The sequence below is a fragment of the Lethenteron reissneri genome, chromosome 51, assembly GCF_015708825.2.
Source record: "Lethenteron reissneri isolate LAM-NWPU_2019-01 chromosome 51, ASM1570882v1, whole genome shotgun sequence".
In the NCBI taxonomy this organism is placed as follows: domain Eukaryota; kingdom Metazoa; phylum Chordata; class Hyperoartia; order Petromyzontiformes; family Petromyzontidae; genus Lethenteron; species Lethenteron reissneri.
Window position 1 is genome coordinate 956,372 of NC_083829.1, and position 17,699 is coordinate 974,070.

At 51.4% G+C, this 17,699-nt stretch overlaps 1 protein-coding gene across 1 annotated transcript; it reads right to left on the reverse strand.

Annotated features, from left to right (window-relative positions):
• Positions 1–12,711, reverse strand: LOC133355587 (troponin C, slow skeletal and cardiac muscles-like). The gene is made up of 4 exons (XM_061572933.1): positions 11,787–12,711; positions 8,164–8,318; positions 5,088–5,241; positions 1–3,847 (listed from the first exon to the last, which is right to left on the reverse strand). Exons 1-4 carry the CDS (start codon positions 11,949–11,951, stop codon positions 3,683–3,685), a joined length of 639 nt encoding a protein of 212 aa, XP_061428917.1. The 5' UTR covers positions 11,952–12,711; the 3' UTR covers positions 1–3,682.
• Between the last annotated feature and the right edge of the window lie 4,988 nt (positions 12,712–17,699).

Here is a 17,699-nt window from a genome sequence, read left to right on the forward strand (position 1 = left end):
GATTGAGAGGGGATCAAATACTTATTTCCCTCATTAAAATGCAAAACAATTTATAACATTTTTGACATGCGTTTTTTTGGATGTTTTTGTTGTTATTCTGTCTCTCACTGTTCAAATAAACCTACCATTAAAATTACAGACTGATCATTTCTTTGTCAGTGGGCAAACGTACAAAATTAGCAGGGGACCAAATACTTTTTTCCCTCACTATAACCACACGACGATCGAAGCCAACAGCAGCTAGTTGTGAGTCAGAACATTGGTTGCGAAAGCCTTCGTATAAACTTAACCGGAAGAGAGGTGCAATGTTACGTCGCGTGTGAGACGCAGCTCTGCGGTGGTAAAAAAAAGTTTCTAATTTAGTGCGGTTACACTTGGGGCGTAATAACACGTACATTGTAAGTTACATTCAGCCACGTCAATAATTCAATGACACGCCAGTCAATTTTGATTACCTGGGGGGAGGGCATTGGACGGATAGGTCTGGATAAAACTAAAACACAGATAATGCAACGTTTGTGTTAAATTCGGCGAATGAACGTATTGGCGGTACACCGGTGCGGGGTATGAAAAAAAAAGCTAATTTTTCACAATACTCATTTTTCTTTCCCCGTGATTTGCAACCCCGGTCACAAAATCTTGCGGGTCGTTCGTCAAAATCAGTTGTCGTGATGTCGAAACAGTCAGAAGATGAATGTTTATACGAGCGGCTGAGCACGACGCTTCACAGCCTGTTGACGTATAGCATCACCCAGCCTGATGACGATTGGCTGCTCCGTGTTCCAAGAGCAGATTTGACTCCTCGTGTCCTAGACTTGGTCGGGCGGTTACTCGATTCAACGAACCCAAATCAACGGTCAATGTTAACCTTTTTTAGCAAGTGTCAGTAGACCGAATAAACCTTCAAATCGCATAAAACTTGACGACATAAGTCTATTAAAGACTGATAACAGATTTGCTGATTCAATGTAGATTTTAGACTGTTTTATGAGGATCGATGTGTTGTGCTGCACCGGTGTAACGCCAATATGTCCGTATATTTAGTTTTCACCAACACATGGGCATGAAGATGGTGAGTGTGCCTCCTCGTTTCTCTCGCCGTTTGAAGCAATGGGCTTTGTGACCGCTAATGCGTCTGCAGTCACGTGGGCGACGTGTCACTGGGCCCGTGACTCGTGGGGGTGATACAGCGCGAGCGAGTGAGCACGCGCAAAGATATTTCACGGAACAATTTTCACAAGCAAGCACGGTTATAGCCCACAAACCCAGATGATTCCCCCCACCCTGACAATCGAGAGCTGACCTGATGTTGATGCTGGTATGACGTCGTCGGCGTTGCGTATCGATGCAACATTGTTGCGCGTAACATGCCGGTAGATTCTGCTTTTGTTTATTTGCCCGTGGCCTCCGGTTAACGGCTCGGTCGGTACACGGGGACGAGGGGGGGCTAAAATCTACTCCGAGCGCTGTTGGAGTGTGAGAGTGGTCGGATGGCTCGACGGTCAGAGGCAATGAACCCATCGCCACCTTGCGGTCTGAATCGATGTTTAAAATCGGGAGCTTGAAGCTCTGAACAGTGTTCCCATTCCACACTAATCTTGAGCAATTGCTTGTGTGAGGGTTTATCCCCTTCTGCCAAATTAAATAAATAAAACAACGAGGTGCGAGTACTTTGGTTAAACTTGGTTTTCATAGGTAAGTGGTCAATGGCACGCTCCGGCTCTGATACATTTGAAATCCATATCTGAAGGGCCATTGCCCGAAACGTTTAACAAAGCCCTTCAGATGAATCTACACAGCACGGTGTGTGTGGAAGTGCAGCTCTTGCAGTGTGAACAGGAGATCGCTTCAAGGGATCTCAGAAGTAGTTCTGTATTGTTACCTTCCATGTGTCGTGTGCTCCATCACGGGGTGGTTTTGCACTAAATCCCTGCTGCGCGAAATTGCCAAATGGACCCCCTTCATCTCATGACAGGATGGCGACGTCACAATTGTAATCAAGTTGGGGGGGGGGGGAAAGCACAACAATAAAACAATAAACAGATAAATATAAACCCTGCATTCATAATCCTTCAAACAGTTTGGACAAGATGGTTGCGTCACTTCAGCAAGTCAGATAAAAAAAAGATGTAAACTACAATCGCCGCTCACAATGTCGGTCCATTCTAGCTCCGGTTAGATGCTTGCAATCGCAATCACTACGCAATTGGTTTAATCCCGTCTTTTAATCCACTTTGAGCTTAGCACAGGGTGGCCCCTCTTAAACGGAACACGCGGATAAAGCCGCAGTGCGCCGTGTGCGGTTCTTATCGCCGCAGGGCCGCGTATTTAATCCTTGGGCCGTGGTGACGTAAACATTTGCATGCTGTTCAATATTTTAGCGGCGTAATATACATACGCACGTCCGTTGACCTACCACACCATTCATGGCCAACCGTGCTCATCGCAACGCGGAGTGCCGATGTGCGCCAAGGGGTGCCCTGTGGCATTTGTGATATTAGGACATCCGCTCAACATAATTCAAGCTGATTCATAATTGGGTTTTGTTTTTAATTGGGTTGGGTTGTGTAAAAAAATGTGTCATAAACCGTCCTCCACCCGACAGCCAATTTATAAAAAGTGTCACGTGAATCAAACGTGGACAAATTTATTACCGCTGCAGCACCACTGGTGTTGTTATTGTTGTTGGAGAGCGATGTCACAACATTTAAATAAAAGTAACTGAAGATTACATCCAACATCCTCAGGTTGTTAACAGGAGCTCAGATCTCGAGATCTCCTCAGATCTCGAGAGTAATAATCATTACACGCCAACTAACTTCAGCGAAGTGACTGAGCATCGTTAACAAAACTACCACATTCCTAGTTTGGCCACGAGAATCCAGGGTTCATAAATGCTGGGTGTCTCAAAGCATTTGCGGAAATCGGTATTTTAACAGAGAAAAAAAAAGTCTGGCCTAATGATCGACTCATGACATGTGGCAAAGGGTGGGCCAACCTGAGTAGTGGGCTGAGTTACACATCGGGTGGTCAATCAGTTTCAAAGACAATGCATATATTGCATTAATAACCTCTTGTTTTAACAGCTTTCTCGCTGGTTCAGCAGATCCACTGCTGGATTATTTTTTCCGCCTGAGGACGACCGCTTGTGTTGCGATCGAAACATCGTGATATTTTGTTTTTTCTACCTACGTGACTTTACTGAAAGAACCAAAGAGTATGGATTCCTGCAGTCACGAAAGCTTCAAATCAAGAATGCATATATTATCATAGCATATCTGTTTGCATGTTTTGCCACATGTACATGTGGTTAATGCAGACTTGACGCCTCGCAAAAGGTATCTATTTGGTATTGCCAGAAAGGCTAAAACATTCTCATTTTCATCAAGCAACACAAGCCGCTCATCGTGTGGGAGGGGCTAGCGACCGAGTGGACTTAGCTAATGGGGTGGGGGGGGCTACCGCATTGTCCCAGTCAAGCCTCTGTACAAATTTGGCAGCTTTAACCATGAAGCGTGTGACGTCAACTACCAACTGGCACATGTCGTCATCGTCGTCGTCACGCCCCACGAAACATTCAACACCTCTCGGCATACCGCTGCATCCCCCAACCTCCGCAGCGTTCTCAGACGACGTTCGTGATCACGTCCGCTCGTGACCCCTGCGACCCTCGCGACGCCGTTTATAAGCTTGTCCAATGCGACGAGGGCGACTTGGAGACAGTGTGGTTGAGCGCCCGAGCGAATCGTCCTACGAGCGACATGAACTCCCCGAAGTCCACCTCGCCGTCGCCGTTCTGGTCGAGGGCCGAGATGAATTCCTTCAGCTGCCTCTTGGTTTTCAGGCACTGAAAATAGCGCACGGAGGCAACATCACGGCAACATCACGCTTGAGTAGAGAGACAGCTGACGGCGACCGTTAGCAACAGTCATGGGGAAGAATGTCTCACGATTCTGGAAAATGGGATAGTACTCCATGTAAATACATTGTCTTGAGTAGTGGATTACTATGCAACTGAGAATTTGAATGTCTTGGGATGATGCGTAGACTTTCTTGGAGAGCTATGTTAAGGAGCAGACGATCCTGGGCAAACCAGAACAGGTGGCAACCTGATATTGGCATCGACGTTACAGAGACCGTTTATCTCATGCAGTCAACACATTTGTCAACAACACTGTGATCTTAAACGGAATTTTTTTTTACAGGAGTTTAACTAAAATATATTTGTTCCAGCTAACCGCAAGATATGGCCTATTACCTCATCCAATGTAGCATCTCACTCTACCCCTAACCCTCACCTATAACCCCTAAACCTAACCCATAACCCAGGGGTCCAAATAAGTAGGTGGAACACATGTTGTCTGGTGGGAACAAATATTCTATGGAGCCAATATTCATTCATTGGGGGAGAGTGGAGGTGCAGCAGTTAGCACACTGCCCTTTGAACCCGGCGACGTGAATTCATTAATCAGCCATGGCTAACATTGGTGGCAAGTGATACGTGAATCGGTCCCGGGCATCCACCTCCTTCACCAACCACGCACTGACCAGCTTCGTGAAGTATGGTCACGGAACCCCCACGACCAACGTGAAGGGCGAAGGCTTTCATCGGTGAATTGACAAAGGGATGTAAATTATCCAAATGTAAATGTGCAACCAATATTATCCATAATGGAAGTTCTTTTGAGGTTAGATCTCGTAAATATAAATGTGTTGTTAAACCCGCCACCACCCGACACAAGATTTGTCACATAAACAAAACGTGCCTCCTCTACCACGCTGCCCCAGGCGTCTTGGAAGAGGCGAGAGTTACCCACACTTTACCCCACCCCGCGTGACCCGCCCAGTGGGCCGGAGGAGATTCAAGAAACGTGCCCCGTCGTTTCATCTGCCCGCACCAGGAGATTGCACTAACAACTTTTGTATGGCTGCTGGATTATAAAAACAAAATCACAATAAATATTTTTAAAGTATCTTTTCCCCACAACGTTATCCCAATTTCGGTCGTGGGAGATGGAATCGAACCCGCGCCCTGCGGGGACCGCAAGCCCCAGCGCACCAGGGGCCATGTCCCGAACCGACGTTACCTCGTGCAGGGTCGGCATCTCAGTCTGCAGCAGGTTCTTGAACTCCTGTTTGTCGAGCTTGAAGGGGTCCCCCGAGCTTCCCGCGTGCTTGTGGAAAGCCTCCACCAGGCCGTAGAGAGCCTCCTCAATCGCCGTGCTCGCCTTCAGCAAGATGCTGCTCGCCACGTACGCACATGCACGCGCGGATACAAAGATCGGTCAGAGTGCAGATGATGGGGATGGTTTCGTTTTATTTGTATGTTTTTGGGTGATTTGTTTACCTTTCTTGTACTTTGCTCTCCTGTCGTGTTTTGTATTGTTTGTTGTTGTAACGTTCTTACCCGCCCCTACTGAACATCCGTGAAAAAGATCTTCATAGCTCATAGGATTCCTCCAAGATAAATACATATTCTGAATCTGAATGATTTGGTGTTAGCCGCTGCATTGTGTTGTTCACAAAAATGGAAGGAACCGGAAATAGAGGAGGACCTAACAAGGAGTGGCTTGACGACGACAGACGAGATTGATGCCAGAAAGATGTGGCACTACCTGAGCATATTGGCACAAGGCAGAAGGTAGAAACAAATGAGAACGTGTGCAGTGGACACCTACGGGGCTGTCTACCCATGGATCGTGATCATGACGATGCTACGTTTGGCGGTGGTGGATGCGCGCGCAGGGCCTGCAATCCGGCATTGTGTTGGAGGCAAGTGAGGATGGTGGATTGGGACGAATGGAAAACGTCGCGAGGAGGAGCCGGACCCTGGCTCGCCAGCAGAATGCAGTCCAGAAAACTGTGGACTGTGTCGTCTGTCTCTTCTGTGTGGGATACAGCATTGCCCCTTCGCATGTGTGGGTTTTCTCCGGGTGCTGTAGTTTCTGTATAAGCACTCACGAATTGGCTGAAAGCATCTTGATATGTAGAGAACTGCAGAGCAGTTGTTTGGTGCCGGCTCACCACCTGGCAGCCTTCCAGCTTGGCCTGTGGTTCCTACTCAGCGACTGTGAGATGCGATTCGCATGAATGACGACGACTCTATATCAAACTAATCGTCAGGTAATAATTTTTCACTGGTCCACAAGTATGTGCGTAAGCCCCACATGCACATGAACTACACACACACAAGCCCCATACACATATGAGCCCCACACACACGATCCCCCCCACACACACACACGAGTCCCCCACACACACACGAGCACCACACACACACGAGCACCACACACACACACACGAGCACCACACACACACACACGAGCACCACACACACACACGAGTCCCACACACACACACACACACGAGTCCCCCACACACACGAGCACCACACACACACACACGAGTCCCCCCCACACACACGTGCACCACACACACACACACGAGTCCCCCACACACACACGAGCACCACACACACACACACGAGTCCCACACACACACACACACAAGTCCCCCCCACACACACACACGAGCACCACACACACACACACACGAGTCCCACACACACACGAGTCCCCTACACACACACGAGCACCACACACACACACGAGTCCCACACACACGAGTCCCCCACACACACACGAGCACCACACACACACACGAGCACCACACACACACACACACACGAGTCCCACACACACACACACACGAGTCCCCCACACACACACGAGCACCACACACACGAGTTCCCCACACACACACGAGCAGCACACACACACACACACACGAGTCCCCCACACACACACGAGCACCACACACACACGCGAGTCCCACACACACACACGAGTCCCCCCCACACACACACACGAGTCCCCCCCCCCACACACACACACACGAGCACCACACACACACACACACGAGTCCCCCACACACACACGGGCACCACACACACACACACACGAGTCCCACACACACACACACACGAGTCCCCCACACACACACACACGAGTCCCCCACACACACACACGAGTCCCCCACACACACACGAGCACCACACACACGAGCACCACACACACACGAGCACCACACACACACACGAGTCCCACACACACGAGACCCCCCCACACACACACCAGTCCCCCCCACACACACACGAGCACCACACACACGAGACCCCCCCCACACACACACACCAGTCCCCCCCACACACACACGAGCACCACACACACACACGATCCCCCCCACACACACGAGTCCCCCACACACACACACGAGCACCACACACACGAGCACCACACACACACACGAGTATCACACACACGAGACCCCCCCCCCCCCCACACACACACCAGTCCCCCCCCACACACACGAGCACCACACACACGATCACCACACACACACACACACTATTCTCACACACCACACGAGCACAACTCACACAACACGATCCCCCCCACAACACACACCGACCACACACACGAGCACCACACACACAAACACGATCGTCACACACACACAACGATCCCCCCCCCCAAAACACACACACACATCACCACACACACACGAGCAACCACCGCACACACACGAAGCACCCACACACACGATACCCCCCCCTCCCACACACACACGATCCCCCACACATACACACACCACACACAAGTCGCACACACACACAGCCGCAGCACACACACACACACCCCCTCACCCACACACACGACACCCCCCCCCTCCCCACACACACACGATCCCCCCACACACACACACACACGAGACCACACACACAACACGAGCACCACACACACCACACAGAGCAACACAACACACACGAGTCCCCCACAGCACACACACGAGTCCCTCACACACACACACGAGCACCAACACAACACACGAGCCGCACGCACACACACACACACGAGCCGCACGCACACACACACACACACGAGCCGCACGCACGCACACACACACGAGCCGCACGCACGCACACACACACGAGCACCACACACACACACGAGCACCACACACACACACACGAGCCGCACGCACGCACACACACACGAGCACCACACACACACACGAGCCGCACGCACGCACACACGAGCACCACACACACACACGAGCACCACACACACACACACGAGCACCACACACACGAGCCGCACGCACGCCTGGTTGCGGAGCAGCGCGCGGATGTAGGAGTCGTCGATGAGGATGGTGAACTTGTTGAGGAATGTCATATACTCGCTGAAGTCGATGGTGCCGTCTCCGTTGGCATCGAGCGACCTCATGAGGTTGTCCATGGCCTGCGGGGACTGGCAGTGCTGCCCACAGCAGCAGCAACAACAACAAACAGCAGCAGCAGCAACAACAAACAGCAGCAGCAGCACGCTTCACATGGCGTCCCTGTCGCGTGAACACCTCTCCTCCGTCCGGGGTTAAAAGGCGCAGTCCCGCAAATCGCTCGCTCGAGACCCTCTAACCACAGAGTATTTGGCCTACTCTTCCACGCTAGCCACCAGAAGATGGGGAAGCACCCACACTTTGCCCCACCACACGCGAACTAGCTTTATTTTGGTGATTTCGAAAACGTTTTGGTTTAGCCATATTTGTTTGTTGTAGTACAGAGTTAGACTGATAACTTTAATCTAAATTGTCTTATGGTTGTTATTGTTCGACTTGCATCCCACTGGGATTTTTGCACACAGCATTGATACACGGTGCTTTTTCTGGAAGACTTTGTTGTTTTTTCCTGGATTTTTCTGTTTGCGCGTATTCACTTTAATATGTTTCTTGTTCATGTTTTTGTTTGTTGCGGTTGCACCCGATTCAAGAGCTGAATGGCTCACAAATAAATGAAACTGAAACTGAGCTGCCAGATCGACGAGTAGACGGAAGCGATTGTGGTGGTTGGGGGGATAAGTTAGGAAACTTGCACCCTTATTTCACCTGCCACGCCCGGGAGATTGAACCAGCGACTTCTGCATCTGCTGGGAGGCCGCGGTGGGTCGGTCGGAGTGGAGGAGGGCGCTGCGATCCCCCGCACCGCTCACGTGTTCCATCGAGCGAGCGGTGGAACACAGAAAGAGTAATTCCTGCAGTCACGAACGTTTCAAATCTAGTTTGAACCACCTCTACGGGGAGGATTTCTACACAACTCACACTTAACTTCTAATTTAGCAATATTTGGAAGAACGTAATCAACCAGGCTATGCGTTAACTGCGTGTTATCCGACTATCTGTGTTGCATTGCATTACACTTCCAAATTTGACTAAGTTTGTTTTCTCAAACTTCTTATTTCTCTCTCTAAATGTTGGCATGCTTGTTTGTTTATAAGTCCCTTTTCTCTCCTCCGACCGCTACGAGGAATAGTTCCACACAACTCTCTCAATGACATGCTAATTTCTCTACCCCAACCCCCCTCTCTCTCTATTTAAGGCCTCAACAGAGAGGCGTTGTTTCTCTGTGTCTCTGAGTGTGTCTCTCTGCTTATGTGTCTGTCTGTGTGTCTCTGTGTCTGTGTTTTGTCTCTCTCTCAAGTTTAGCAATCTTTGGAAGAACGTAATCAACCAGGTAGGGTGTTGACCGGTGTGTTAGCCGATTCTCTGTGTTGTATTGCATTATATTTCTAGGATTAATGGGTTTGTTTTCTCATTCATTCTTACCTGATGGCGTTTGCTTGTGTTGCAATCGAAACGTCGTATTCTATTATTTCATTTAATTTCTTTCTACCTGACTTTACCGAAAGAACCAAAGAGCAATTACTGAGATTATTCAAAATAAGAGCTAACCACGAGAGGGATCCGCTTCCAGCGTCCGACACCGCTGTGGAAGGTGACGTCTGACAAGGCGTTATAAAACAACGACACATTTAATTTTCTATTTTACCAGTTGCGGCCCACTGAGCTATGTAGGTCTGTTTCAGAAGCGACATCGCCTCAAATGACAGCTCAACCAAGTGGCTTATCAAGTGGAAATTTCGAACAGCCAAACACTCTAAACGCGTGATATTGAATCTAAATGTAGAGGGGGGAAACCGGAGGACCACACTACCACAGGGAGAGAAAATCGCGCAAACTCCAAATATACAGGGGTCGGGATCCAATCCACGATCTCATGGACACCAGGCGAGGCAGACAACTCTCGCCACCGTGGCGCCCCTCGGCTAGCTGCATCATCCTGCAAGCCAGCCGAGTTGAAACACAAACGTCTGCGAGTTGGCCAGCTGCTGCTCTGTCGGACCGCTTGGCTTGCACTGAGCTACAGTCACGCACTGCCACGTCCCACATGCAGCGGAGTGGCAGCGGTAGGACTGCCTCGTGTGGACCTATCGGCAATACCCAGTGGGAGCGTGCTAATGCCAAATAGCGGCGGACCCAAAAGAGAGAGAGATCTGTGGAACTCCGCGTGATACACGGTCAACCTATGAATCGTGACCTTCGAAATTCGCATGAGCATGTTTTGCCTGGCACGTGTGATTTGGCCCTCACACGATGCTGTTGGATGGCTTAGGAGAGGGGTAAGGGCTTGCCCGTAAACATCTGGCAGTTCACCCGCATTGGTTCAAGCGAGCCTGACTCTGCGTATGAGATGAATGTCGAAAAACAAAGATCTCCCCCATCGTCTGAACAGACTCTTGGGGCAAATGCTGTTAGCGAGCACATATGAAGGCCTGCACGCCCGACCGCCTTTGTCTCCCCAGTGGCGATGTTTACACACAGCACCAGCTACTCATTTGAGGCTGAGTCGACCTAGGGGAGGCCCAGGACTGGTTCAGATATTCGTCACTGGTGTTGGCCGCGAGTCTATGGGTCTCCGTGCGAGTCTATGGGTCTCCGTGCGAGTCTGTGGGTCTCCGTGCGAGTCTATGGGTCTCCGTCAGAGTCTGTGGGTCGACGTGTGAGTCTATGGGTCTCCGTCCGAGTCTGTGGGTCTCCGTGCGAGTATGTGGGTCTCCGTCAGAGTCTGTGGGTCTCCGTGCGAGCCTGTGGGTCTCCGTGCGAGTCTATGGGTCTCCGTGCGAGTCTATGGGTCTCCGTCAGAGTCTGTGGGTCGACGTGTGAGTCTATGGGTCTCCGTCCGAGTCTGTGGGTCTCCGTGCGAGTCTGTGGGTCTCCGTCAGAGTCTGTGGGTCTCCTTGTGAGTCTATGGGTCTCCGTGCGAGTCTGTGGGTCTCCGTCAGAGTCTGTGGGTCTCCGTGCGAGTCTGTGGGTCTCCGTGTGAGTGTGGGTAGACGTGTGAGTCTGTGGGTCTCCGTGCGAGTCTGTGGGTCTCCGTGCGAGTCTGTGGGTCTCCGTGTGAGTCTATGGGTCTCCGTGCGAGTCTGTGGGTCTCCGTCAGAGTCTGTGGGTCTCCGTGCGAGTCTGTGGGTCTCCATGGGAGTCTATGGGTCTCCGTGCGAGTCTATGGGTCTCCGTGCGAGTCTGTGGGTCTCCGTGCGAGTCTGTGGGTCTCCATCAGAGTCTGTGGGTCTCCGTATGAGTCTATGGGTCTCCGTGTGAGTGTGGGTAGACGTGTGAGTCTGTGGGTCTCCGTGCGAGTCTGTGGGTCTCCGTGCGAGTCTGTGGGTCTCCGTCAGAGTCTGTGGGTCTCCGTCTGAGTCTATGGGTCTCCGTGCGAGTCTGTGGGTCTACGTCAGAGTCTGTGGGTCTCTGTGCGAGTCTGTGGGTCTCCTTCAGAGTCTGTGGGTCTCCGTGTGAGTCTATGGGTCTCCGTGTGAGTGTGGGTAGACGTGTGAGTCTGTGGGTCCTCGTGCGAGTGTGTGGGTCTCTGTGCGAGGCCGGGTGCTCACCTGGGACATGGTGGGCAGCTCATGCCGAATGAGGGAGCGCAGCTCGGTGACGCTGAGCGACAGGTCATCCCCGTCCTCTCCGGCGTAGCGGTGGAACACCTCAATGAGGGATGAGACGGCCGTCTCCACCTTGCCCTTGCGGCTGGACGAGCGGTGGCCGTTCATGGCCGCGGTTTTACGCGGGGGGGGGGGGGGGCACAAGGGGGCCCCGCACAAACAGAACCTTCCGCCCACACTCGTGCGTGACAATAATAATGAGTCACGATGATGATAGTGCTGCTGCTGGCAATGTCTGTAATTGCAAAAACACCGAGAGAATTGGACACTACTGCTTCGAGATGTATGGACCGTTCAGTATGAGCGTTCCTGGGAAAAAAAACCCCACGTCTAATGTGGGACGAACACTAACAATACATGAGAGTGACAATGCACTTTATTTAAAAACGTTTCATCAATAAATACATTTAACAAGAATGTCGTGCATTTAACACGTGGCCTTTATTTTAGCCGAGAAACTCTCTCCGAGTCTTATTTGCACTTTTTCAGGACTGGCAGGTCAACAACCTCCTTGCTGCATGACCACCCCACTAACGCCTGCGGCTCTTATCGCCTCCGCAAAAAACGAACGGTGGCGGTCCAAGGGAAGACACCGCGGGGGTAGCGGCGCGGTTCGGCTTGACACGACCCCCTTGGCCTGTCAGTCCCCACCACACGGATCTTCCGCAATGCGACCGACCGCCTTTGCCCCAAAAAACCTCGAGACAGCACTGGCACCCAAATCGCGCGGAACCCTGGTAGGTGGGAGGCAACTCGTCTCTGGGAGCGTGCGTTGCCTGTCCGTCTGTCTGCCTGCCTGTCTGCGTTGCTTGTCTGTTTGTATGCGAGTCTGCCTGGGTGCGTGCACGATGACCGGTGGCTCCAGCTCAGTGAGATAAGAAACTCGCGGCGACTGATTTTATATGACTGACCGCGGTTCGCTGTGGATTTGTTTTTATTGTTTAAGCTTCTTGGTTTGCCCGACCCCCTCGCCCCCGTTGTGTGGCGAGGTAATCGCTTCGACTCAAATGCTCGGGAACAACGCCGCTATGAGGAACGCAACGGGGTCCGTGCAAGGTTGCAGGTTTTCGGCAGCTTAAGGGATTTGGAGAAAATGTAATTTGTAAACAAATCAAATGAATAAATAAATGCCACAAGCTTTAGTAGAAGTTGATGAAAAATTGGAGGGGAGGCTTGTGGCCCATAGGTCAGAACAATGAGTGCACGGTTATGTAATTTCCTCGCTAGGGTTATGGCACCAACAGCAACGAGCGGAATAATAATGTTTAAATAACGTTTAAATAACGTTTAAATAACGTACACTGATAATGTGCAAGCAGCTCCCAGGAAGACTTGTCCACCATCGCAAAACGGTCGCCTAAGAGAGCGCGGTAACAACCTTGTGAGCGACACGGCGACCCGGGTGATGCGGTGGGTGCAGTGGTTTACCGCACCAAATTCAATTTGTGGCCACGGCCAGCATCGGTGGCGAGTGATATCCGAACGCAGGATCTACCTGGTTTGGTTGCAGCGCGGTGCAGTACGAGTTCAAACGACCCCCGTAGATGACAGGGAGTAAGGGAGGGCCTTTACATCCAGCAGTGGATTGAGAAAGGGGCTGCCAGTTATAATTGTAATTCAACGGTGGCTCTCTCTCTCTCCGATGCACTTTCAGGGTCGCGCCGCCACCGTGCCTTGTTCGGGAATTACGTCCGACGTTTTGCGCCACGTGCTTGTTCAGGCAGTGAAATTTTTCAACATAAACAACACACCCAATCTTCGTTTTTGTTTCATTGGTTTTGGAAACTTTATTCAGATTTCGCAAATTACGACACACGACGAGGTGGGGGGGGGGGGGTAATACACAAACGGGGTTAGGAGAACCATATCATCATCGTCACACAGTGCACGCACGTCCAGAACGAGGGAAAGGGGGGGGAGTAGGCAACACAATCCAAGGACGGAGTGATGGCTTTGTTCATAACCAGTACGGCGGTAGTTAATTACACATCGGCAGCGCAGCTTTCCCTCCGACGTCGTTCTCGGGTCGTACCGCGCCTGGTCTGGAGGACGAGCGACCCTCGCAACTGCCGCGCGAGGGTTCGACCCGGGGTGGCGGGGCTGCTCCAACGACAGGAAGCGTCGGTTGCCGGAGTGGAGAGAGAGCGGAGGGGAGTACAGAGAGAGATGAGAGAGATGAGAGGGCGGAGATAGCAGAGTGCGTGGAGGGGAGTAGAGAGAGAGATGAAGGCGGAGGTCAGAGAATGCGTAGGTGTGAGTAGAGTGACAAGAGTAGAGAGGTAGGGGAGTGGCGGATTGGAAGGAGTAGTGCAGAGATCAGAGGCGAATGCTAAGGGAGCATGTGAAGAGGAGTAGCATGAGATGTGAGGCAGGAGAGTGAATGGAGAGTAGAGGGAGATGAGGGGGGAGAGGGGTAGGGGAGTAGAGATAGCATGGAGAGGGGATAAGAGAGGTAGGCAAGGGTAACTTCGTGTCCCGTATCGGACACAGCGCTGAACGCCGCACGGAACGACGCGACGCAACATCGAAGGGCGCTGCAGCGGAACCGCGAAAACCCTACGCAGTAGCATCAGCAATACGTGTCAGTTGAGAAGCATCTAAGGTAGTAGACATCATATATATACTCGTTGCCTGTGCGTGTATACTGCAGTCATATATATATATATATATGTGTGCGTGTATTTATATAGATTTTATCTTGTTTCACGAATCAAAACACTTGTGCACGGCTGCACAAAAAAATGTCACGACGGCGTTTCCTGAATATTTAAGAATTACGTTCTCCAACAGAGGAGTTTGATTCATTTTGTGCACACACACAGCTCTCTACGACCACAATGTTTAAGCTACGTAACGTCTTGCCATTCACATATGTTATTACGTGATATATTTTTGAAAGGGGTTTCGGGGGGGACGGGAGGGGGGATAGCGGGGCAGGGTGGGGAGGGCATCACATTCTTGGCAGTGTACATCTAGCGAGAGTCATATTTACACGACACATAGTAGTATAGTTTCGCACTCACTGGTTGCACATTTAAGCTGGAATTCTACAATAAATAGCTCGTCACTTCCACGAAAAGTTATTCCACATTCATGTCAATAGAAGTTATATAGAGAATCACACTATACAGAGACATTTTTTTTATCCAGAGTTTTTTGTTTTGTGTACGTGCTCACGTGGGGGTGGGAAAAAATGACAGCGACGCCTCCACGAACACGCCCAACGGACTCGGGAACAAGGCGACGACACCGGTGGGACACGGTGCTCGCTCCACGCTCCCCACGCTCGCCCCAGTCCCACGGAACGGCGCGTTCCCCGAAGCTACCACCCACCCATCGATCAGTGGCGTTTGTTTGCAAAGATAACAACAACAAGAAATAAGCCACGCGCGTATGCACATACGTACGTACGTAACCAACCGTGCTAAGCGGAGGTGCGGGGAAGGACAACAAAATACACAAAGACAAAGATCCCCCCGTGTAGCCTTAACAGACTGTTTGGGGAAAGTGCTGTTAGCGAGCACCTATGAAGGCCAGCACAGCACACGAGGGGGTGGGTGGCCAGCACCACGCCCGGCCGCCTTTGTCTCCCTAGTGGCGATGTTTACACACCGCACCAGGTACTCATTTGAGGCTGAGTCGACCTAGGGGAGGCCCAGGACCGGTACAGGTACTCGTCACCAGTGTTGGCCGTGAGCGGGAATTTATCTCGGCTCACCGGGTTCGTCGCGCGGCGCGCTAACCGCTACACTACCGCTCCCCCATACACACACACCCACAAGTCGTATAATAATGCCAATTACATAACCGGGAAAACCGACCCACCAAGAGTCAAGCAGCAATGGACACAGTGGCCGCTCTCCCGCCCCACCCCCCGTCACTTTCAGCGTCTTGTCGCAGAATGCACTTTTGAAATAGAAAAAAAATCCAATCATTATCATGATGTATCATGATGATGATCATGCCAATTATTTACCCAGGAAAGCCTTATTGAGACTGTTTTTTCAGGGTCGATGGCAGGGTCTTGTGTCACAAACCGCAGTCTTGCCTATATGACAAAACAACAAAACGTAAGAACCCCCTGCGAAACACATGCACAAAATCGGGACGCCCGACATCGCCAGCAGACACGGTCGCGGCGACCGTGGATGGAAACTGCATCGACATATTAGCAACGCCTCCGGTCAACGTTGCTCTGACTGCCATGTGACAAACGCGATACGACTCTCGGCGGTGGCAGGGCGGCTGGGGAAAGCGCTGTCCTGGACTCTCCATGGAGGCGAATTCACGTGAAGGGATCTCAGAGGTAGCTCTGTGGTATCCGCTTTCGTGGGCCGTCCTCTAGCACGGGTGGCACGCACTGCTCTGCGAGAGATCCGAACGGTGACTTAGTCTCGTGGTACGACAAAGACAGCGCAATCGGGATAACGTTTAGGAGACAGTTTTTTTCTGCAATGCCTTCGGATGTTCATCTCTCCGCTGCTCTTAAACCTCTTTGTGGGGACACAGCAAGGTGGCCGGTTCGTGGGTCCACGTTGAGGAGGCTACAGCTTCCAGCTCGGATGCTCAGGTGAGGACGTGTGCAGGTGGATTCCCTGCGCTGGCAGTGGCTTCATCACCCGTGCTCGAGACTCACATTCGAGAGGGATACTCGCACAGAAGATCTGGAGACTCGCGTGGAGACCCGGCTACTCTCACAGAAGTTCACTTTGAGAACCAAAGAATCTCAAGGAGACGCTCAGACTCACATAGAGACTCCACTCAGAAACCGCAATGTGATGGTCATGCCTTCATCGGCACTCTTTCCAGCAGATGGGGTGCACTCGGCCCACACAACGTCCCAACTGCACACGTGACCTGTGTTTCCAATTATCGATCAGTCCAATAGACTTAAAGCAGAGAATGACACGGGGATCCCAGCATCGGTGCACCATTACCAAGTCCACACACATCGCCCGTGTTCCAATTATCAATCAGTCCACCTGCACGCGTTCATCAACTGAGACGAGGACTCTACGGAGGCCATAAGCGCAGACCAGGTACTCGCAGACCAGGTACTCGCAGACCAGGTATTCAACTTTTCGCTACCACCTGGGGTGGCATCGCTTCAGCAGTTTCATTTTCTTCACATGGTCAATGTCAGTGAATTATGTCGTAATCATTTGAGGTGAGTTCTCAAGTAATTCATTCGTAATGCACGTAGAAATAAACCGCTACTGCTTACGTTTTGTTTATCTAAGGTAGTGCCTATGTCTGCTCTAATCCATGGACTAAAAGCCTCCTCAACACGGAACCATGAAGACCCACTGGTGTACGACAAAAATTTGAAGAAGAAACACAAAGACAAAAATCCCCCGTATAGCCTTAACAGACTTTTGGGCAAGTGCTGTTAGCCAGCACCTATGAAGGCTGGCACGGCACACGAGGGGCCGGGTGGCCAGCACCACACCCGGCCGACTTTGTCTCCCCAGTGGCAATGTCTGACCACCGCACCAGGAACTCATTTGAGGCCGAGTCGACCTTGTCGAGGCCCTGGACCGGTTCAGATAACCATCACTGGTGTTGGCCGTGAGCGGGAATCGAAATCTGGTCGCCGGGTTCGTAGCGCAGCGCGCTAACCGCTGCGCCACCGCATCCCAACACACAAGACGCGCGCGCCCACACACACAGAAACACAGGGGGTGTTAATACCCATTGAGCACAGAGACAAAATACACTGAACACAAGCCAGGAAAGTGCTACGTAATGAACATTTCAGTACCTAGGATACGATTGTAGCCGGCGACGAGTAAGACGCGTATCGATTCACCCCTCCAGCCACGATCCGTTGAAACTGTTAGGACTTTTTTGGGGAAA

Bases quoted from the DNA above. Each gene is read 5' to 3' on its own strand.
- LOC133355587 (XM_061572933.1), bottom strand. From the start codon at position 11,951: ATGAACGGCCACCGCTCGTCCAGCCGCAAGGGCAAGGTGGAGACGGCC. The intron at 8,319-11,786 runs GTGAGCACCCGG...TGCTGTGGGCAG, and splicing joins AGCTGCCCACCATGTCCCAG to CACTGCCAGTCCCCGCAGGC. The intron at 5,242-8,163 runs GTGCGTGCGGCT...CGTGGCGAGCAG, and splicing joins GCGCTGCTCCGCAACCAGGC to CATCTTGCTGAAGGCGAGCA.